At 36.7% G+C, this 25113-nt stretch overlaps 1 protein-coding gene across 4 annotated transcripts in view; it reads right to left on the bottom strand.

The window, feature by feature from the left end:
- Window positions 1-25113, bottom strand: part of EML5 (EMAP like 5) — a 112868-nt gene that overhangs the window by 30103 nt on the left and 57652 nt on the right. For 2 of the 4 annotated variants that reach the window (XM_070733655.1, XM_070733672.1), the window contains exons 22-27: window positions 24619-24771; window positions 21743-21874; window positions 20661-20749; window positions 17138-17314; window positions 14630-14831; window positions 13536-13662 (exon numbers count right to left, since the gene is read on the bottom strand). In XM_070733655.1, the coding sequence (XP_070589756.1) occupies window positions 13536-13662; window positions 14630-14831; window positions 17138-17314; window positions 20661-20749; window positions 21743-21874; window positions 24619-24771 (880 nt within the window). Of the gene's footprint in view, window positions 1-6879; window positions 6889-12342; window positions 12358-13535; window positions 13663-14629; window positions 14832-17137; window positions 17315-20660; window positions 20750-21742; window positions 21875-24618; window positions 24772-25113 lie in introns of all 4 variants that reach the window. The other 2 variants (XM_070733662.1, XM_070733650.1) reach the window with 2 other exon arrangements.

The following is a 25113-nucleotide window of genomic DNA, read 5'->3' as shown; positions in this document are numbered from 1 at the left end:
TTTAATTGTGCATACATTATTATTTTTGTTATTATTTTGTTGTTATTATTTTGTTATTATTATTTCCACATGTCCACAAACTGTATAAATGAATGAAATAAAAATTAAGTTTATTTAATCATCACAAGGACAGCATTAATTCACTCTTGAGATAAAGAAACTAAATTAATATAGATCTTTTTTCTTTGCTTATTAATTTGTTTATTAGCCATAAAAAATTAAACTTCCTTGGCAAAATTTGCCGTCTCACTTTCCAGATCTTCTATTTCCTAAACCTGTGCTTATTATGCTCAGGTAATGTATTATAAACTCTTATTTGAATGAATAGAGATGAATACTATTCCAGGGATAGCAAAAAATACAGCAGTATTTTGGAGCATATCACACTCAGCAACAATTTTAAAATATCTCAAGATATTCCTATTAGTATCCAAAATGATATACATTGGCAAATACAATAGGCAGTGCAAATATGATAAAGAGCGAATTTCCTCAACCTTTACTATTGTGAGAATATTGGCAAGAATGAAATATTATTGCCTTTACCATCACTATCAGATGATAAAGGCATAGACAATGAGTGACAAAAGAATGTGGTCCCAAATGCTATCACCAGATATATAGTGATGGAACAAATATCTCACAGGCTTCTCTGATCCATCTGTATATTATTTCACAATGAAATGACACAAGCAGCAAAGGGATACAGTGGAGAGGGAGAAAGCATGATAGCAATTGCACTTAGACTTATATACCACTTCACCAGGCTTTGCAGTTTTCTCTAAGCGTTTTTTACAGTGTTAGCATATTGCCCCCAACAATATGGGTGCTCATTTTATTGACCTAAGTCATTTTATTGACTTCCATTTTATTGGAAGGCTGAGTCAAACTTGAGCCTGGTGAGATTCAAATTGCAAATTGCAGGCAACTAGCAGAAGTAGCCTGCAGTACTGCATTCTAACCACTGTGCCACCATGGCTCAGAAACCAAGTAAGAATAGAAGAACACTGTTACAAAACACATTCCTATTTTAAGAGACATACAATTAGAAAGGCACTTATAGAAGTCTGGAATGACATAAAAAAGATCATTTTTTAGTCATGCCAGAATGGATATCTCCTATCGAAGCTATAAGTTCCCCAAACTTAATACAAGAAGGTAAAATATAGGGACCTAGTAGATAACCAGTGGAATTTAAAAACGAACCAGGAATTATTCAAGGTAGGTATCGTTATAGATTGGTGGCAATACGCACAGATTAAGTCTAGGTTCTACAAAGATAAAAAAACATATATACTTTAAAAAGATAACAATATTTTAGGTAAACTATTAACAACAAACCAAGGAAAATTGATTGGGAAAACCTATAAATTTTAATTAACTGTAAAAATATAGATTGGATATTAAAAGACAATATGATTAGCTGGTGCAGAAACTTAAATAAAGAGATAGATTTAAATACCTGGGAAAGGATATGGACATACAACTGGAAAATAACAAACCTCTTTTAAAGAAAACCAAATTAAGATGTTTTATAGATGGCATTTGCCACCAAATAGAATTTCAAAAATGTTTCAAACTAAGTCACCTAATTGTTGGAAATGCAAAACAGAAATAGTTCCTATTATCATGCTTGGTGGATATGCTCAAAAGCAAAAGAATACTGGAATTTAATAGAAAAATGGTTAAGAGAAATAACACAGCAAGAAATTAAGAAAACACCAGAATTTTTCTTATTAGGTATATCAAATAACAAATATAAAAAAGATATATACTACTTAATAGTTGATATATTAGTAGCCGCCAGGATAGTTTTTGCTCAAAAATGAAAAGAAATGGAGATTCCAAAAGAAGCAGAAATACTTAAGAAAGTTTTAGAATGTGCTGAGCTCAATATGATGATGAGGCGATTAAACAATCAAGAAGATTCAGAATTTTATGATATTTGGCAGAAGGTATATACTTGGTGGGACAAAAAGAAAAAGATATAAGTTTGTTGTTGTGATTATCTATAACATAAATGTAATCTCTTTTTCTCTTATTTTCTTTACTTTTGTTTGATTTAATCTACAAATTAAGAATCCCTATATATATTTTTATATATTTTTAGATGTACTTTTATGTAGTGTGTTATAATAGATATTTTTACATATTTTTTAGATGGTGTTAAATAATAATAAGATTTTCCTTCCTTTTATAAAATGAAGACTTCTATTTTGAGTGGAGCGATTGTAGCTCCATTAAATGTTGTGCTTGTCATGTTTGTTTACGAAAAACAATAAAAATATTTTTTTTTTTAAAAAAGAATAGAACACTGTTACATGTTGCATTTATTGATTTTAGATTTGCATTTTATCTAGTTCCCAAAGCAGAGTGATGGACTAAGATTATAAACTGCTTTATAGGTAGACAGCTACTGGACAATATCTTTAAAAAAAACCAAATCAAAGTCTTTGTAAAAGTACAATATGAATGAGATTCTAACTTGCTATTTAATCTGTACATAAATCCATTTGTGGCTGAATTTAATCAATCAGAAACTTATTCCTCAAAATCTAGCCTAATAGGCACACTGCTACCTTGTGGCAGCGGCGGGCCACCATTCCCGGTGCTACTGGAATGAGCCAGGAGTGGGGGAATGCGTGCATGCAATTTCCAGGGTTTTTTGCTTCCACACAGCTGCCACTCGGGCGAGCCGCTCGTCTGCTCCCCCTCGCCACTTGTGGTGGCTTTATCAGGAGCGACAGTATAGCTCCGCCCATTCTCCCGCATCCCCTTGCTACTCATGGTGGCTCCGTCATGAGCGGCAGCACAGCTCCGAATGTGCTGGAATGCTATGCGCTCAGTTTTCACCACCAGAACTGCGTTCCCGGTGTACCGCCATGTGGCCCAACCTTGCCTTGTGGTAAACTTACAGAAGAAGTTTTAAGTGCATTTAAATGAGCTTTAAGTGTCATAGCCAATGTCTGTTTTGAGGAAGCATTTGAGATCAGTTACATCAAAATTAAGATTTTGATTTTTTGCAGAGGCCTAAATTTCATGGCCAGAATATTGAACAAGTAAAAGACTTTAAATATCTGGAGTGGGCCTAGTTTTCCATAGTTCAACCAAAATGCTCAAAAAGTAGCAATTGTAATTAAATCCTTTCATTTTACCAGAGAAGTGCAGAATATCCCAGCACTGAAGTTACATTCAGATACGTGCAATTATTCTTCAGTGCCCAGCTGATGTCTTATAAATCCTTTCACCTCTTGAAAGCGTCTAATCTAAATTCCTAAAGGTAATTTCCAATTAGCTCTTTCAAAGTTAAGAAAACAAGTAGGGATGACTAAAGTGAAACAGGTGCATGGATGAGCATCATATCACACTGGCTTGCAAATATTATCCCCCCCCCCATCCCCCAGGTTTGCATTCTTTCTTTATCAAGAACAGCTATGAATCAATGTGGACCAGGACAATTTCACAAAAATTCTAACATTTTAGCATTTCCAGAAGAATATTCTTAATGATAGATTAAGAATGTTGTTGAATCCTATGTAAATAGTTAAATCCTTGTACAAAGCTGTCTCCGGGCAGAAAATGTAAATAACAAGAGGTCGCGTCTGATTGGTTCAGATGCATGACAGTTCCTTTTGGCGCGAGCCGCAAAAGTATAAATAGAGCGGCTTTTCTCATTGACAGCAGACGCGTTCCCTGCTGAATGTCACTTTCCAAAAAGAGCTAAATAAAGGAACTGTCTTTGAACCTGCCTGTCTCGAGTATCTTTCACTGGCGACGACGGACGGAGAAACCACGCGTGCAAGATGAACAACCTTCAAATCGGCCGGGCTCCTGAATACTTCGATCCGGAGAAGTCATCCTGGGACGCCTACATGGCAAAATTCGAAATCTTCCTCGAAGCCGCCGGGATGAGGGACGCCGATGCCGCAAAAGTATAAATAGAGCGGCTTTTCCCATTGACAGCAGACGCGTTCCCTGCTGAATGTCACTTTCCAAAAAGAGCTAAATAAAGGAACCGTCTTTGAACCTGCCTGTCTCGAGTATCTTTCAAATGTGAACTATGCATTTAAGCAATGTGTTATTTATATCGTTTAGCTTTATATATTTTTTATCTTTTATGATTGTAAGTCACCCTGAATTATTCTGAATAAGACGAGTGGCCAATATATTTTACAAATAAAATAAATAAAGATCTAGAAGCCCAAAAGCACCAGTCTGCTTCAATGTAAAAAGTTTTTCTGAGCAGTTAAGCCCCCCCCCTCTCCCATTTCAAATCAGTAAGATACCTCTATAACTGTGATGGCGAACGTATGGCACAAATGCCACAAATGGCACACGGAGCCATATTGGTGGTCATGTGAGCTCAGGTCCAGCATGCATATGTGTGTCGGCCAGCTGATTTTCGGGCCTTCCTGACTAAAAGTCAGGAAACAGACTGTTTTCAGCCTCTGGAGGGGGTGGGAAAGGCCCGTTTTTTGCTCTCCTCAAGCTCCAGAGCCTTTCTAGGAGCCTGGGGAGGGTGTAAAAGGCCTTCCCCACCCACCCCCCGAAACTCTCTGGATACCAAAAGTGGCCCATTTCAAGTTGGGAAATGAGCCATTTCTGGCCTCTGGGGGAGCCCCTTGGGAGGAGAAGGCCATTTTTGCCCTCTCCAAACTCATAGAAAGGCTCTGAAGCCTGAGGAGAGCAAACAAAAAACAAAACAAAACTTCTTGTTCAACCAGAAGTCAGCAAACAGAATGTTTTTAGCCTCTAAAGGACATCCTGGGTGTGGGGAAGGCTGTTTTCACCCTCAGCAGGCTCTTAGAAAAGCTCTGGAGCTTGGGGAGGGCAAATAAATGGGCCATCTGTTTCAACCGGAAGTTGGCAAATGGACCATTTTCTGCTTCCAGAGGGCCTTGGGGGGGAGCTCTTTTTGCCCTCCCCAGGCTCCTAGAAACACTCTAAAGCCTGGGGAGAGCAAAAACTGGGTGGGTCACATGCGCATGCAGAGCGGGTGCATGGAATTATGGGTGTGGCCACACATACACGTTCCTTCTGCACTCTCCCTCTTGCCATCATGGCTGTATAAAGATCCTAGTACCTCCGTTTTAATGCCTTACATGGTAAAAAATAATCAGGAAATCCTGATTATTTTTATACACAACTGATGTTATCAGATCAGTATTAATTTTCTTGAATGCAGCTAAAAGTCTATTAATACTGCCTGTAAAATTAGGCATACGTTGACTGCCTATTGGTGGATAAATCTACCATTAGCTAAAAATTCTTATCCTGTTTTGTTTTTATTTTATTTTAATGTGTTTTATTGGCAATTTGTTCCAGCTCTATGACAATAACCATCTATCTCTTATTTCCTAATTATGAGGCAGAGACAATCTGCAAAATTGGCAGTTCTCTCCCCAAGTAGCCACATAAGAATCAGATTACAAGAAGATTCTATCTTCTATCTATGAAAAGAATAATTGCAAAATGTTCTTTATCAGAAATAGAAATACCATTAAATAATTTTAACAGAAGCTGTTTCTTGCATATTTTTTGATTAGCTGTTATCTTTTTTTACCCCTGCCACTCACCTCCTAAAAATAAAAATAAAATAGGGACCTAAATTAACTAGCACCAGGTGCAACATTTCCAATAAAACTTAGAAACATAGAAACATAGAAGATTGACGGCAAAAAAAGACCTCATGGTCCATCTAGTCTGCCCTTATACTATTTCCTGTATTTTATCTTAGGATGGATATATATTTATACCAGGCATGTTTAAATTCAGTTACTGTGGATTTACCAACCACATCTGCTGGAAGATTGTTCCAAGAATCTACTACTCTTTCAGTAAAATAATATTTTCTCATGTTGCTTTTGATCTTTCCCCCAACTAACTTTAGATTGTGCCCCTTGTTCTTGTGTTCACTTTCCTATTAAAAACACTTCCCTGCCTAACCTTATTTAACCATTTAACATATTTAAATGTTTCGATCATGTTCCCCTTTTCCTTCTGTTCTCCAGACTATACAGATTGAGTTCATTAAGTCTTTCCTGATACGTTTTATGCTTAAGACCTTCCATCATTCTTGTAGCCCATCTTTGGACCCGTTCAATTTTGTCAATATCTTTTTGTAGGTGAGGTCTCCAGAACTGAACACAGTATTCCAAATGTGGTCTCATCAGCGCTCTATATAGCGGGATCACAATCTCCCTTTTCCTGCTTGTTATACCTCTAGCTATGCAGCCAAGCATCCTACTTGCTTTTCCTACCACCCAACCACACTGCTCACCCATGTTGAGACTGTCAGAAATCACTACCCCTAAATCCTTCTCTTATGAAGTTTTTGCTAACACAGAACTGCCAATACAATACTCAGATTGAGGATTCCTTTTCCCCAAGTGCATTATTTTACATTTGGAAACATTAAACTGTAGTTTCCATTGCTTTGACCATTTATCTAGTAAAGCTAAATAATTTACCATATTACAGACGCCTCCAGGAATATCAACCCTATTGTACACTTTAGAGTCATCGGCAAATAGGCAAACCTTCCCTACCAAACCTTCCCCTATGTCACTCACAAACATATTAAAAAGAATAGGACCCAGAACAGACCCTTGTGGCACACCGCTTGTAACCGGTCTCTGCTCAGAATTAGTAACTGGTAATTGTAACCGGTCTCTGCTCACATTAGTTTTATTTTATGTTTGTTCACATAGTAGCAGTTATTTTTCAAAGATTTACTTATGTATGCAAATAATATAGCATGATAAATGTTGGTAAGTGCAGATATAAATAAATAATGACACTACAGTGGCAGATAGCTTTGGAGGGTAATGGAAGATGATACAGAAATATGGAGTAGGTGGGTAAAAGTTAAAGTATTACCTGGAACCTCTTTTCAGCAGCAGATAGGAAAGAGAAGATGATTACTTATTCTAATCTAGCTTGAAACTGATACATTAAAATAAGTGCTTTTGGAAAAATATCTGTTTTCTTCTTCATAATAGGTAAGGTTTATATAGAATTCTTTCATCCCCTAAACTCCACTAAAGATGTTACCTAGCCTGGTGATGAAACTTTTGGAAACCAATGCACAAGGAGAATGAACCTTCACCCTCATCCTACACCCGAGCTTCAGATATTTGCTGTTATTCCAGAATTATTTTAATGCACAATGCCTGTCGACAAAATTTCTCTGACAATTAATTACCACCAAGAGGCAAAAACTTGAAAGAAAAGTTTTGAATGCTTTTCAAGGATCTATTTTTACATTCCTAGTGATGCTGAAAGCAGGGCTCCATATACATTTAATATATTCTTATTCATATGATTTATTGGGGTACCTAATGAACAGTCAAATTCAAGCAACTCTGAGTAACACTTGTTCATTTATTGCTATTGCACACAGCAATAAAGCTATTGGGGGGGCTCTGATAGGTTTGTTTGTTTATTTATTTGTTTGTTTGTTTATTTAGTCAAGCATGTATTAGATAACAGACATAAGTAAAAACATTATTACGAATACATAAAATAGATATAAAACAAAGTAAATTTAGGACAGGGACAGTAGGCATGCTGGTGCGCTTATGGATGCCACTTAAAGACCTCTTACAAATGGGGTGAGGTCGACAGTAGACAATTTAAGGTTAAAGTTTTGGGGATTTGGGGAAGAAACCACAGAGTCAGGTAGTGCATTCCAGGCACTGACAACACGTATTTTCTGCAATCAGGTATGGAGCAGTTTATCATATGTTTGTATCTATTGTGTGCTCATCTATTTTTGTAATTGAAGCTGAAATATTCACTGACAGGTAGGACATTGTAGCAGATAATTTTATGTACTACGCTTAGGTCAGATCGAAGATGATGAAATTCTAAGTTGTCTAAGCCCAAAATTTCAAGTCTGGTGGCAGAAGGTATTCTGTTGCAAGCAGAGAAGTGGAGGAATCTTCTTGTGAAGAATCTCTGGACTTGCTCGCTTGTATTAATGCCTAATAAGCAGTGAGGATTCCAGAACTAGGGCACTGCATGAGCTGGATTCAAGAATTGGTCTAGCAAAAGTTTTGTATGCCTTAGTTTGCAGTTCTATATGACCGGAGAATACGTTATACAAGATTAGGTTAAACAACTCTTAATACCTTTTTGGCAATGATATTACAGTGAGCTCTGGCACTGTATCTGTGATCATTTGAGGTGAGTACTCCAAGGTCCTTGACAGAGTGAGGGTCATCTACCAGGTCGTATCCCCCCAACTTGTATTTTGCATACTGGTTTTTTGGTCAATGTGTAAGATAGAGCATTTATTAGTTGAAATTTGGAGATGCCAATTATTTAACCATTCTGACTCATAGTCAAGGTCTTTTTGTAGAGTAGCAGCATTGTCCACGGTATTAAATAGTTTTAAATCATCAGCGAAGAGAACACAGTTGTTTATAATATGATTGCAAAGGTCATTTATGTAAAGTATAAAGAGTAGGTCCTAGAACGCTACTTGGGGGACACCGCTGTTAATAGGTGCAGGGTTTAATATGGTGTTCCCAATTTTGACTATTTGTTGCCTATTTGATAAGAACACAGCTATCCATTTATGCAGGGAACTGGAAATGCCACAAGATTTTAGTTTTAAAAGTAGTTTGTCATGTACCACTGAATCAAAAGTTTTACAGAGGTCTATATAAATTGTGTCTATTGTTTTACCCTGGTCGAGTTCTGAAGTATGTGGAATTCCACACCTCTTCCCATTACTCAAAAATATTTAAAACATTTGAACTGAAATTTAGTGAGAGAAAAACAGAGCCTTTATGAAGTCACCCTGCCTTATATATAGAATTTTATAAAGAATAACAAGGTTCCACTGATAAATTTTCCAGATTTTCCTCATAACTTCTTTACTGTTTTTCCTTAAACAATATAATTGGTATGAAAGAAAGTATGAACAGCTGTATAATCTCATTTGATAAACAGTACTAGTCACAATCCTTTTGGAAGCAACTCTACAGGTTAACATTTTGATGCGCCTATTTACAATATGATATCTTTTCTCACAATACTATCTAATACTTATATTGTTCATATTATAGTACACAAACTAGATTGAATAAATTTTAAATCAATTCTATCTATTACTCAATATCTTCATAGGAATACTCCTGCTCAATATCATTTTCATTTCTTTTGTTATGCGTGTTACTAAAATTATCCTGCCAACCTAGAGACTAGTTTCATCCAACAATAAATTACATCAGGGGTGGGTAATTTAAAGCACTACTATACTCTCTGGATTCTAAACCTTGCATAATTTAGAAAGCTTGCTTGATATAGCTCTTTAGTTATAGTAACAAAGATACAGTAACTTTGTTATCTGATATAGCTTTGGCTCCTTGAAACAGTCATTTGAAAATGAAAGATCTACATCAGTAAGAGCAATAGAGCAAAGAATGAAACTGGCCAAACCCAAATAAACTGTGGGTGGCAAGATGTTATTTCTCCATTTATTATTATATCTATCAATATCCTCCCAATGGCCCTGTTTGGTGTGACTAGTTCCTTCCTGGTGGAGTTCAATATTCACAGTGTTGCTTCACAGAATGTTAGTACAGTGGTACCTCTACTTAAGAACTTAATTTGTTCCGTGACCAGGAAACGTTCTTAAGTAGAAGCAATTTTTCCCATGGGAATCAATGTAAAAGCAAATAATGTGTGCAAACCCATTAGGAAAGAAATAAAAGCTCGGATTTGGGTGAGAGGAGGTGGAGGAGGAAGAAGAGGAGGAGGAGAGTCGCTCCTGAAGGAAGAAGGTGAGGTGAGAGGAATAAAAAAAAATCCAAAACTTTAAGACTTAAAAAAAAGAGGAACTCTGAGGCAGCAAGGAGGAGCATGCGCGTCCCATACACCCAGCGCGAGGTTGCCTCCCATGTACAGTAGTACCTAGGTTCTCAAATGCCTTGGTTGTCGTACATTTCGGATACCAAACAAAATTTTCAGCAAAAATTTCCTTCAGTATCCAAACAAAAATTCGGATACCGAACAGCCACAGAAAATTTTGTTCATTATCCAAAATGTTACCCCCGGGGGGCGGCTGCAATCCCGGCAGCTTCGGGGTGCTCTTTTCCTCAATGCTTTGTCTTGTTACCTGTAGGCAGCTGCACCAACTTTCTCCTTCTTGGCGGCGGCAACGGCGGCGGCTTCTCTTTGAGGAACAACAGCGCTGGGAACGTCACGTGATGAAGGGAAGCCGCTGGAGCCATCTCAGCAGTTGCCGCTGCTCCAGCAGCTTCCCTTCATTATGTGACGTTCCCGGCGCTTCTTGCTACTCGAAGGGAAGCCGCCGCCGTTGCTGCTGCCGGGAAGGAGAAAGTTAGTGCAGCTGCCTATAGGTAACAAGACAAAGCACTGAGGAAAGGAGCCCCCCGAAGCTGCCGGGATTGCAGCCGCCCCCACCCTTCCTGCAGCTTGGAGCGCTTATAGAGCTCCTCAGATTTTTTATCCCATAGGAAATAAAAAAAATAGATTTAATTGGTTCCCAGCGACAGGGAACCAATTAAATCCATTTCCATTATTTCCTATGAGATAAATTAATTTGGTACTCAACCAAATCGGTTCTCGACCACACTTCTGGAACGAATTGTGGTCGAGAACCGAGGTACCACTGTACTGCCTCCCACATACTGGCTGCTGCTGCTGCTACCTGCTGTCTCTTCCTTCCTATACTGAAGGGCTCCCCTCTCCTCTCGCTCGCTCATTTTGTAGCCGGCACCTTTCCTTCGTTGTGGTGACTCCTCGGCTGCCCAGAGCGAAGGGAGCGTTTCTTTTGTCTGGGCGCTGGCAGAGGTTTATTCCCTCTCCAAGTGGCCAGAGAAAGGAAAATGCTTTGTTCACTCTGGACTGCCAAAGCCTCCTTAAGCGTCACCAAAAGGCACCTCTGGCAGCCCAGATGGCTGGGATTAAAGGGGGAATGGCAGGAAACAGGCCGGGCCTTCATGCCGCTCTCAAATTTCCTGGGAAATTTTTCCCAGCTCGGGTTCTTAAGACTCCAAGACATATGCCCTCTGGAACATTATCAGTCCATATGGCTCCCACCCGGATGATGCTCAAAACATCACTGAAATTTTGGCTATTCCCTAAGGATTTGGATTAGGGTCGTGCTGAGCCCCTGTCAAATTTTATCTGATAGTGTTGTTTTTTCCAGATGGTTACATTTGTATTGTTTTTCTGCTTTTAATCCTGTATACCCAGTGTTTGGAAGCCTCAGAATTACATGTATGTGTCTATGAATAAATAAATAAATAAATATTTTTTCCATTACAAATTGAATTTTTATTTGCTCTGTATAGAAACTATTAGAGAAAACTGGTTGATCACAGCAGTTTCTTTCTTACTCTTTGTAATAATATGATCAATATTCATAACCAAAGAACATAATCAAAACCCCACCTTCTTGTACTCCCCGCGCAGACAATTGTACTCAATGTGTTTTTTAAGAAGTTTAAGAAGTAAAAATATGCAAGGCAGTAATTTATTCAACATAACATCTGATTTCCCCCCCTAAAATAATGTCCTTCCCCAACTCTCCCTGATAATATCCCACAGCCTATTCAATTTGCAACCTGAAGAGCATGAGGAACAACTCCAGATTTATGGAACAACTGAGCTAAAACAAAACACCAACACGCAAATTGTGCAAACCAGTTTATCAATTCCTTCCTAAAAATAAAAAGAATCTCAGAGCTGCTCAAAGTGCTGGGACAACATGTCCTCTTAATAGTTTGGTTCTCACAATATAGACAGATTGTCAGAAGTCAGTAAACAGAATAGAATAGAATAGAATAGAATAGAATTTTTATTGGCCAAGTGTGATTGGACACACAAGGAATTTGATTGAAGTAAAGCAAAATTGCCAACCTGTTATAACATATAGGTATGTGTAGCTAGGATCTAACAGATCTAGCCTCTGTACAATTCCTTTTGGATTTTCTAAACGTTGATTTCCTGATTGCAAGGCTTCCTTTTGGAAGGCTGGTGAAAATATCTTGTATAAAATTTCTCCTAAGAATATCATACTCCTACTCTCAGAGGGAAGAAACTCATATATCCAGTAGCCTCTGACATACATATCAGATGTTGCCCCAGCAATCGTAGGAATACTCTGCTGGAGATGGAAACATGGTAATCTCACATTCATATCATTCTGTTAAACACAGTCAAAGGAAACCATTTGGTTCCAACACAGTGTTCCTTAGAATCCCACTTGACAAATGATATCATTTTCCTAAGTTCAAACCTATTTTGTTTTCTATTGAGATTTGACTCAATAACATGATTTATAGTGATTTTATAAAAGTAACTCACCTTACAACCCCTTGCCTTCATAGCAAGCATAAAAAAATAAACAGGAAAATTAAATTACTGAAAAAAAGGCACAGTATAAATGTACTGGAAAGAGAATGGACTATTAATTAAGAGGATTATTATTGTTTGATTCCCTAATATTTAAAATGGATAATAATTTGTAAAAGATATATTTTATGATATATTAATATAACTTCCATTCTGCATTATGAGCAAGTCTGTGTCTGGACTGATTCCCAATTTTGAACAAAGATATTAATACTAAGTTCACATGAAGCATAATGGACAAGAATATGTACAATGTATTGTAAACTTCTGTAAACCATTTAGAAATAAATATTTTTAGCAGTGCTATGGGAAAGTGTTTAAATGTATTAGATTTTTTTCTCTATGCACTGTTCCAGGAAACTGTGGTCTCTGAGTAAATCTACATCTACAGTAATCTTTTCCTTACTAGATTTATTTGTGTTCTCTTTCAGCCTTCTTATAAAAATGTTTTATAATTCTTAAATATTTTGCTTCCTGCTGTGTTAGAAATGACACTTTCAAATGTCTTGCCTGAATAATGCATAAAGAATATATTATTAGGCTTGGTAGGAAACTATTATCACAAATTCCCATCTTAAAGTTAGAGTTATGGTAGAGTTTTTCTTGGGTACTAGTTACACAGGCCTTTAAAGCTAAGGTTCATGGTTAAAACCCAGAGATGCATTCAGATAAATTCACAGGAGAACTGTAAATATAAAATACAGCGGGATTCAGTTACCAGATTTTGAAGTATGCAATACAAATTATTTCTGATGAAATGAGGATCCATTAGGCCATTAATTAAACCAGTGATCTTAAGTTCAAGCATCACAAATTATTATTACATGAGTCAATATGTAATAAAATTAACTTTTTAACTCATATACATGTTACTGAAAGAGTAGTAGATGCTTGGAACAAACTTCCAGCAAACGTGGTTGGTAAATCCACAGTACAGTATCTGAATTTAAACATGCCTGGGATAAACATATATCCATCCTAAGATAAAATACAAGAAATCGTATAAGGGCAGACTAGATAGACCATGAGGTCTTTTTCTGCCGTCAATCTTCTATGTTTCTATGTTTAATTGCTCAGAGTTGCTATGGTATGTCAGTGGCCATATAGTACATAAATATTGTATTGTTTTGCAAAGTTAGAAGTACCTTTCATCAGCTGAAGGCTCTTTTTGCTGCAGATGAGGCTTGATTCCAAACATAGGTCTTATGTTGGTTGATAAGGCTTTAATGGTATAATTAATTTCATTTTCTCTTGTGACATCACTATCATATCCTAATAAAACAATCATAATTTTAATAGTATTGGAGCTAAGAAATATGCTAGATATTATAATATTTTATTTATATAAGGATTCTTTTTTCAGACCAAAGACAAATCAATAGGTTGATTCTAAAATAGTCTTTCAAACAAGAAGAACCTTTCTTTTCCAAAAAGACCCTTTTCACTTTTCAATAATATTACAACTTATACTTTATGCCAAGGGTGTCAAACCCCCCGCATCATGTTGTCATCACATGATGTGACTTTTTTGATGTATCATGATGTTTTTTCCTTCACGGAGCTGGGATGGGCATGGCCTGTGCATGACGCATCTGGCCCACAGGCCATCAGTTTGACACTCCTGTTTTATGATATTTAATCAAATATTCACTATGCTAAATAAGTAAATATTCTAGGTCCAAAAAACCCCACCACCCACTCTTGAAAATATTTAAGTGTTTAATACTTTTGAATGAATAAGGATTACCTTGGGCATATAAAATATACATATAAAATGTATAGTATGGTTAATTTACATAAATCACATAATAATATTAAAACTTTATGAACTTGTGTGGCCACATTACTAGCTATCCAGGGCTACAGGAAGCCTGTGAGCAGCGGGTTGAACAAGCATACTTTCCTCCCCAGGTATAAAAAAGTAAAGGATTCTCTTGTTCAATTTTGGGGCATGGTGAACATCTGTTTCTTGGCCCAGGGAGCCAGCACGACTATACCCCAAAGGCGCATGGAACTTTGTTACCTTCCCACTGAAATGATACCTACTTGTATTTTCATACTTTCGAATTGTTAGCTATATGATCTTATGATATTATAGTTGGACTATACCTCCCGATGCATAGTTGAATCATAATAAAAATTAACCGATGATACCTAAATAGAGGTTTCTATTTCATACTGCAGATTTTATAAGAAGAAATAATTCTATTATTGTTAACCATTATCTATGGTTACTTACCCCCATCTTCCTCAGAATCCAGGTCAGATTCTTCACTATCACACTGCCTAGTTTCTCGATGACCCTCCATCTCATGGGTCCATAACATTAGTGACATATCTCCTCCTCCAATACTGACTAATAAACTGTCATCGTGAGTCCAGCGGACATTTGTCACATGTGTGCTATGAGCCACATAGCGCTTAAATTTACTGTATTTTCCCTAAATGAGAAATAAACAAATGCTTAATTCACAATTAAATAAAAATAATTATGTAAAAACACATTTTTTAATTTTGCTTTAACTGAAGACTCATCCATCTCTATGCAGTTAATGCCAATGTTAGGATTCTTATTAGAACAGATACAAAGGAATGGAGTTATTAGATTAAAACCCAAATTTGCAGATCTCCAGCAGTGATTTTATTATTATTATTATTATTATTATTATTATTATTATTATTTATTAGATTTGTATGCCGCCCCTCTCTGCAGACTCGGGGCGGCTCACAACACAATAAAAACAGTTTATAACAAATCTAATAATTTACAATTTAAAATATTAAAAAAACCCATTATTAAACAGACATACACATAAGCATACCATACATAAATTGTATAGGCCCAGGGGAGATATCTCAGTTCCCCCATGCCTGACGACAAAGATGGGTTTTAAGGAGTTTGCGAAAGGCGAGGAGGGTAGGGGCAGTTCTAATCTCTGGGGGGAGCTGGTTCCAGAGAGTCGGGGCCGCCAAAGAGAAGGCTCTTCCCCTGGAGCCCACCAACTGACATTGTTTAGTTGATGGGACCCGGAGAAGGCCCACTCTGTGGGACCTGATGGGTCGCTGGGATTTTGAAATATGTGCATGCTTTAATCTTGAACATTCTACTATGCAATGCATAAGTGGTTGATTATGTTCAAATTTAACGTAAGAGCTCTTCCTAATCATTAACACAGCTATGAACCTTGATTGATAAGTTTATGAATATTCCAGAAGTTGCATGGATTCCTTGTTTAAAATTATTATAGGGAAAAAAGAAACAAACATTACACACAGAAAACATAACACATGCAACAGGCATGATTGAGCCTATTTTTTAAAATAAATCATTGAACTGCCACCCATAGAAAATTATTTTCCACCATGTTGACAGAAATCCAGTTCATAAATGCAAAAGAAGTATATATTTACAATCCACAATTGTGAGACTGGTATAATTTCATCATTCCAATGTTGAAAGCACTGTCCCTTCTCCCACACAATAATATACTTCCTATAATAATGAATTTGTTTTTGTTATAAATCAGAAGCCTTGTAGTACCTTTAAACACTAACAAATTTTATTTAAAGCTTTTTTTTATACTACATTAGAATGCATGGAATGGTTCAATAGATATATGATTTAAACTGGGAGAGGTGTAGGGATGATAGGATGGTGATACATGCTTTATTTATTTATTTATTTATTTATATTTATTTTTTATTTTTTTATTTAGATGCCCATTTGAAGGAGTGACTCTGGAAAGTGTAGATCATAAAACATTAAGAAAATTAAAACAATATCAAATAAATATATATGAATACCAAGTAGAAAAATTACCATGGATATTAACAAAATCAAGAAACAAGCCATTCACATACTTGAAAAAGATGAATATAAGAACTATAGTCATGCTGAAAACTGTAGTGTTTATTGAGACCAGGATTTTTAACTCATTAAAATTGTTAATTGATAAACTTTTATAATCTCTCTCATAAAACAGGGAATACATCCTCAAATAGTTTGTATATTCTACTTTCTAATTTGGCTAAAGCATGCAGATTCTAATATTTTGATAAAATGAATGTATCTGAAACTGTCACTGGTTTAACAAAAGAAGTAAAATGAAAGGTATAACCAGGGATTCAGCCATACATTTACAGTATATTAATATCATCATCATCATCATCATTATCATTATCATCATTATTATTATTATTATATTTATTTATTTTTTATTCGACTTCTATGGCACCCAATCCCAAAGGACTCAGGGCGGGTTACAACAGTATAAAAATTACAAAGGTCAAACATAACAACTAAACTATAAAATCTTAATTAAAAAACAGTCCCATTAACATGCATACATAACATTCATACAAATGGCCATGATACGTATTAAATTCATGGGCCACAGGCCTGCGGGCAAAGCCAGGTTTTAGTGGCCTTAGGAAAAACCAACAGAGTGGGAACAGTACGGACCTCGGGGGGGGGGAGTTGGTTCCATAGAGTTGGGGCAACAACAACAGAGAAGGCCCTCTCCCATGGCCCCGCCAACCTGCATTGCTTGGTCGATTGGACCTGTAGGAGGCCAACTCTGTGTGTTCTTATAGATCTTTGGAAGGTATATGGCAGGAGACAGTCCCGTAAATATACTATAGAAACAGACAGACAGACGGACAGACAACATAAATATAGTGGATTCCTCCTAATAAGCATGTTGCTACACGTAAAAACTATAGGATTGCCTTGTTTTATTTTACTTACTTTGGCAGGGAAGTGGAAAAGTTTTACAAATCCAAAATCATCTCCTGTTGCCAAGACTGTACTGTCACTACTGAGGCATGAAGCACTTACATCTGTGACTTCTCCAATTATTGGCCATATTCCTTCACAGCACGTACCTAAAACACTCGTCCAGGATGCCCAGGAAATCTTTTCTGCCTAAAAAGATAGTAACCTGATCACAAAAATTACTCTGGTTTAGAAGCGTTTTTGTCAGTCACTAACCATAAATCTTCCTCCTTTCCCCTATTATCACATATGACAAACATGTGTCTCTTTTATGGGCTGCAGCTTCTGTAGTCTTTTTCTTTCTGGTACTCATGTTTCCAGAGAAATAGATAAGGACTGGTGTTTCTTTGAGCCTTAAAACCAGAAATTTGGTTTAGATTTTTTTTTTTACTCCACCTTGAAGAACATCTATTCTGAATAATCCATCTTTTCCAGGGATTAGGATTAGGTCCAATCTGATGCATACACTTTGTTTGTTTGTTTGTTTGTTTGTTTTATTGTATTTATATGACACTCACTCCAAAACAGACTCAGAGAGGCTAACAGCAATCATAAATACAACAGCAGTAAAAAATGATAGAAATATAACAATAAAATGAACAATGCAATGAAAACAATAATATCATTATAAACCATGCATAATTACAGTCAATCTTAATTCCAGGCTTGCCAGAAAAACCAGGTCTTAATGGCTTTCCAGAAGACCGGTAGGATGGAGATAGTGCAGATTTCTGGGGGCAGTTGATTCCACAAGGTTGGAACCGCCACAGAGAAGGCTCTTCCCCGAGGTCCCACCAACCAACATTGTTTGGCGGATGGGACCTGGAGAAGGCCGATTCTATGGGCGCTTACTGGCCATAGCAAGGTATGAGGCAGGAGGCAGTCCTGTAAATTACTACCCATATATATTAGTTTAAACTAAATTTCAATTTAAAATATCAAAATATTACCAATGAGATCTTACCTTTACATGCCTGGCAATTATTTTGATTATTAATATCATTTTAATTTTAACAAAAAATATTTGAATTGCTCTTTCAGTGTAATTTTTAATGCTTTATTTTAACTATTGTTCTGACTGACTGAAGTCTTAATAGCTAACATGAAAACATAATGGGTTCAATTAGAAAATTATAATTATTATAATCGGTGTATAGAAGGTTCATTGCCACTGTGTCCAAAAATGAAAACTTGCTGCTTATATGACTCTCTTGAACGACAGAATGTAAACTGCAGAGGAAATAAATCTGAAGTAGTTAGAGCACAATCCAGGGAATGGGGGGTTTTTTGGAAATAAACCTTACTCTGTTAATCAGAGCTTACTTTTATATAATGCACATAGGATTGTAGCTCAGTGATTTTTATATTCTTGTTATTCATTTGTAGGAAAATTTTGGGAAGGTCTTTTTTTTAATATGGAAATCATAAAGATTCCCTGGACATATCTTGACTTCTTGTGTCTTGCTGGTAATTAGTATAAATCATACTTGTAGCATTTGAACTGAATTCATAGAGATGAGTTTTTCAGTCTCCCTGAAAGGGCAAAACAGCAATTCTCACTATGCTATTCTATTACATTTCTTCAATTGCTTATTTGTAGTTTCTCATGCTTGTTTCCACTCTCTACTGTGCCACTTCAGTGATACAAACCATTATATTAATTAGGGATGCTAGCTTTGTGATAGGAAATAATACTCATGCCTTTTACAATCAAAGTTTGTTAATTAAACATGGTAAGAAAAGTTATTCAACTGTTATCCAGAAAACAATTTCAGGATTTATAGACATAAAATAATCACACAGTAAATATGAATCACTATCCTAGAAAACAGACAATCCTTTTTTTGAGAACTTATGAGACTATAGTTTGAATGTGCTCCAGAAATGGCTGCCAATAAGAGATAATACAGTTTTAATTATGGCTGCCACTAAGGGTAAGGCCATTCAAAACCATCTATTTTGTTACATTCTCAGACTAAAGTGCATAGGCTTCAGCAAGGTCCTTCATTCTGGAGGGAAAAAAACTGACTGCTGATTGCCTACACTGCTGACAGCTCCCTATAAAAGGGCAAGTTGTCAAACAGAGCCTTACTGGATTGTAAATAGTTCCCAAATAAAGAGCTATTGTTTTAAAGCCAATTCTGTCTGCCTCTTCCATTCACCCTATTCAACACATTTATTATATATAACTACATCCCGCTTCCTTTTGTAGAACCCTAGTAGCCTATAAGCTCACATAACTTTTTCTTTTGCATGGGACTGAAGGATGTACTGTATTTCCAAATAAAAGATTGGGCTATATTCATTCACCATTTTTATTTCTTAAGAACAAAAAGGGAGCCATGTAAAATCAGAGACTTTCTAACAAATATAGTAGAAATTTATATTTAGCTTTTCATTAACAAAAAATAAGGATCTTTTTTTAAAAAAAATGCATGAAAGTTAGGACATCTGGAGGACATAAAGGAATTTTTCCAGAAGCACCACTGCTGCTCATAGTCACTATTTTGAAGCACTCTTAGTGGGGTCACATCTCTGCTACTTAATGACTAAAACTTAATGACCCTCCAGAACCAGCTGCTGCTACCTATATTACCAAGAAACAAACAAGTAAAGCAATTCTGAAAAAGTATTTCAGCCTGTTTCAACATGTATCAAACCTTTTTTAGTATTCCATAGCTTTCAGCGTGTTTCACCCACAGGATCATCTGGTAGTCTAGTTGTCTTTCAACCAACATTCCTTCCTACCATCATTTCTCATTATAACATTTAACTGTCTATTTCCATTCAATTGATCAATTAGTAATCCAGGCACCAATCTGTCAGCCACTATTTGACTGTTGATCTTTTGTCAACCACTATTGGATTATTAACCATGCCAAACAAAAAAACTCCACAATCAAACACCCCAAATGGAAGACACCTCTGCCAATGACGATATATGCTACAAATGAAACAAAACCACCAAAGAGAATGAAAAATGCAAAAAATGCCACATGTGCTCAAATTATGCCCACAATACCTGCCTGGAAATAAACAAAAATATAGCCAATTTCCTACAAAAAGCTCCCACACTTTATTTCTGTCCATCATTTCTACCAATACTGGATGATCTAATTACCATGTCTGATAGATTCCAAACTTTGGAAACAACCATAAAAACATACACACAAAAAACAGATTCCATGGAAGCATGGATTTTATTTTTATAGAAAGATATAAACTGATTCCGCTTAAGGTGTAGCCTCCACACAAATTAAGAAAAGCAAGCAAGCATCGTGTTCTACTTCATTTTAATACTGAGAAGTGACATTCAAATCACAAAAGTTTATGTTAATTATGATTAACTATGATTTTCTCCTAGATTATACAGTATAATTTTCCATTCTTATCTGAAATTTAATTGTAGAAAAAAATCCCAAATGTCATGTAAATGACAAAATAAAACATAACAAAACAAAACATAACGTAACAAAACAATGGTTATCTTTTTTACCCGTGCAGTAGAAATTATCTGCCTTTTCCCCCGTGGAGCTTCAAAAAATAACTGTTCTTTAGCACCAGTGTTGACTTGTAGAAGCTTGCCTGAAAAACAAAACAAAACGAAAAGCACAGCTCACTGATTATCTTACTGAACATTTGATTGATCGTAGAATACTAAATTATGACACTTATCCAGGGCATTTGGGAGATATTTATCACTACTATTTGGGAATTATTTAGGAAACCTTCAGAATTATCAGAAACTTACTCTGTATGGCTTTATACTTTCTAAACTGTAGAGCTGTAATTATTATTATTATTTATTAGATTTTTAATCAGAGATAATTGCCTGGAATCAGGGTAAATGGCAAACAGAGACTTCCTTCAACAGCTGTGACACCTGCAATTTCCCAGGCCATAGCTGTATTCAGCAGCATCAGACTGTATGAACACTGCTGCTGTTTTTATCTGTCACACATTCACCAAGAACATTGGCATCAATGAAATCAGATGTCCACTTCACACACTTGACTCCAAAAGCCAATTAGGAGGAAAGCAGCTCCTTGACATATCACATAGGAGGCCCACAGAGTAATCAGTAGTTTAGCATCAGGGCAAACCACCCAGGTCACCAGGATTCTATGTACTTTGTGGACTAAGGAGCACAGAAGAGAATCGTTTCAACTTCCCAGGGAATGTTCACTTTGCTCCAAACACAAATAGCTTCAAACATCTTTCCAGTCTATTTCTTTGGCTAAATTTTCCAACTAAATTTGGCTCCCAAGAGATTTAAAACCTCCGTGATAAAAGTCCCCATCCTGAGGATTTCCCATCACACTGGAAAAATAGCAGGGGATGAAAGAGGAAGAAGGGCTTGATTGGCAAGCCTTATTACAGAATGTGTTTCAAAAAGTTAGTCTCAGTTAAATTTACTGTCCTTAAGTGTTCTTAAGCATTTTTCAAAAGAAGATGGTAGATTATTGTATTTAAGTGGCTCCATCAATTACATCACTTGGCTTTGCCAGCCATTAGTAGTCATTTACTCCACAAGCAGCTACCAAGAATAATCATTTTGCAGTAATTGTATTTCCTTACCTCTTATGTCCCAATCCATATGGGTTATATAACTGGAGGCTCCCTTGCAGATTCCAACCCTTTTACTGCTCATTACATTGTAGATATCTACAAAACTATCATATGATCCTACAGCTAGGTATTTTCCAGCACCTACAATGCAATTATAAGGAGGTAAGTATTTTCACATCATTTTCAGTATTCTACTGGTAAGTTCTCTCAGCAGATGCCAACATTTGGATCACTTTATCTAGACTCAGATGTCTATGGAGATTCTCAGTCATCCAGATCATGATTGTCTCAAAGGTGTTTTTTCAAGAGGCAACTGGACTTTCTTTTCTTCTCAGAGCTGATGAGATTTTTTGGATGAGATGTGAAACATCTTCAAAAAACCCAAGAAAGTCCAGTTACCTCTTGAAAAAAGCACCTTTGGGACAATCATAACATTGCAGTTCTGAATCCATGCACTGATACAGTCACCATTAATTGTAAAGATGATGATGCAAATGGAAGGATTTATATTCCTTATAGGCAGGTCTATTGTCTATTCATTTAGTTTAGAGAGGCCACTTGGAGGTTTATCTGTGTTCTCAGGGTCACCTGAGTAGTTCAAATGGGGGCCTTTTTGGAACTTCTGAAAGGACTGTGGGGGGTGGGCTGTGCTGAACACAGGCGCAGGCTGTTGGGGATGACTCTGTGTTGTCTGCATATGAAACTGTAGTCTGCAATTTTTGGAAATCATTTCATAATCCCGCATCATTCAAAGGATTTCATCCCAAAGTGCGTAGTTAAATGCCATACAACCCACAGAACCAAAAATCTTTTCCCTTTGTGTTTTAAAATATGTAACAATATTTTTATTTTATTTATCAAATTTATATATTCACCAATCTCATAAAAATGGCTCTTATTTAATAAGTACAGTGTTCCCTCGATTTTCGCGGGGGATGTGTTCCGAGACCACCCGCGAAAGTTGAATTTCCGCAAAGTAGAGATGCAGAAGTAAATACACCATTTTTGGCTATGCACAGTATCACAAGCCTTCCCTTAACACTTTAAACCCCTAAATTACCATCTCCCATTCCCTTAACAACCATTTACTCACCATTATTACTGTTACTCACCATTGAATAAGACACTTAGTGATCCTAATATTTATAAACATAATTATTTATTAACAATAATTATTTTTTTGTTATTTATTTGCAAAAATTATTAGTTTGGCGATGGCATATGATGTCATTGGGGAGAAAAATCATGGTATGTTACACATCTAATGAAATTAATAGCAATAGCAATAGCACTTTACAGTGCTGTACATCCCTCTCTGAGCAGTTTACAGAGCCAGCATACTGCCCCCAACAATCTGGATCCTCATTTTACTCAGAAGGTAAATCGGAAGGATAGAAGGCTGAGTCAACCTTAAGACTGGTGAGATTTGAACTGTCAAATTGCAGGCAGCTGGCAGTTAGCAGAAGTAGTCTGCAGCACTGCACTCTCTCTTTTTTTCTTCTTCTTCTTTTTCTCTAACCACTGTGCCACCCTGACTCATGGAGGCTCATTAATGAGATGTTATGTCATAACATCTCATTAATCGCTAAACATTTCTGTTTTGACAATAACAGCATAACAGAGTTGTAAGGGACCTTAGAGATCTGGTCCAACTCCAAGCAGGAGGCCCTATACCAGTGATGGTGAACCTATGGCATGGGTGCCACATGTGGTACGCAGAGCCATATCTGCTGGCATATGAGCCATTACCCTAGCTCAGTTCCAATGTGCATGTGCGTGCTAGCCAGCTGATTTTCGGCTCGGCCAGAGGATCTGGGAGAGCATTTTGGCTTCCGAAGAGTCTCTGGAGGGATGGGGGAAGCATTTTTGCCCTCCCCAGGCTCCAGAGAAGCCTCTGGAGCCTGCGGAGCATGAAAAATGGGCCTACTGGGCTCATTAGAGGCTGGGATATAGGCTGTTTCAGGCCTCTAGAGGGCTTCCGAGGGGGGCAGGGAGGCCATTTTTGCCATCCCCAAGCATTGAATTATGGGTGTGCGGGAAAAAGGTTTGCCATCACTGTCCTATACCATTTCATACAAATGGCTGTCTAATCTCTCCTTAAAAACCTCTTGTGATACAGCACCCACAATTTCTAGAGGCAAACAGTTCCACTGATTGTTTTCACTGTCTCTTTGAAAAGTTTCCAACCATTACTTCTTGTTCAGACCTCCAGCTCTTTATAGAATAAGTCAACCCTCTCCTGTCTGCGGCATCCATTAAATATTGGAAGATCGTTACCAACTCACATCAAAACAGAAAATTTCTGTTTTTCTTAATTCATTTCTAGTACTTCCAGAATATCACAACTATTTCTTGTAAGAAAGATCTCTGTATAGATTGTTTCAATTTCATAATCATTTCAAAGGCCAAAAATTGTGAAAATGTTACATTTTACCTTGGGTATAGAGAATTAATTAATCAAAGAAAAATAATTAAAATGAAAATGTTATTTCAATTATATTATGGATAGAAAATTAATACGTCTATTGTTTTAATACAATTCTTCACATACCATACAAAAGTCAATGTAATTCTAGGTTGGGAATTGCTCATAACTGGCAAAGAGAGAAAACTCAGTTAAATAGACTTGTGATCTGTTTTAGCATGGTCCAGTGGCTATACAGCACTAACAGTATGGCATCAGAGTGGAGGTTTCCTCCTAAAGGTGTGAATATTAATATTCCTAAGGGTTTTGGCTAGTTTTTACTATATGCATAGATCCTCACACACAGAGAATGCAGTCTGCCACTGTAGTGAACTTTACTCTTATAAATGTTTATTTTAATTCTTCTGAACATAAAGTACTATTGTTACCAAATGTCTTTGATCTGAAACCAATTACTTACCAGAAGAAAATCGTATTTCTGAAATAGCATCTTTCCTGTGATGAAAAGAAACAAGATCCTCCAAAGTATCTGAATTTACCATTAAGAAACTGCCGTCATTAAGACCTACTGCCAATGCTTTTCCATCAGGTGAAAAAGAGCAACATCTTCCCCCTGCCAAATACAAAAAAAAAAAAAAATGCTACTGATCCAAATCTTCAGTTCCAGACCATCCTGAATGGTGATTCTGCTTTGACTTTCTTTGTACCTTCACTGTCATTCAATCCTTATTCCCTTTCTTTTTCCACTCCAAATCCCATTCTTTTTTACTCTTGAGTAATAATTATACTCAACTAATCCTTCCCATCATGCCACAGAACTTTCCTCCATGCATCTCCAATAGCACCTCACCCCACTCATTTTTTTTCCATTCACTATCAAAACTTTTGCACTGTCCTTTTGCTGCAGGGCCTTCAACCCACTTTCTGACCTCTATTCCTCAAGAGTCCAGTAGAA

This window comes from Erythrolamprus reginae, chromosome 1, assembly GCF_031021105.1.
Source record: "Erythrolamprus reginae isolate rEryReg1 chromosome 1, rEryReg1.hap1, whole genome shotgun sequence".
Classification (NCBI taxonomy): domain Eukaryota; kingdom Metazoa; phylum Chordata; class Lepidosauria; order Squamata; family Dipsadidae; genus Erythrolamprus; species Erythrolamprus reginae.
The sequence above is the reverse complement of the archived record's forward strand: the minus strand, read 5'-3'. Positions and strand labels throughout refer to the sequence as shown.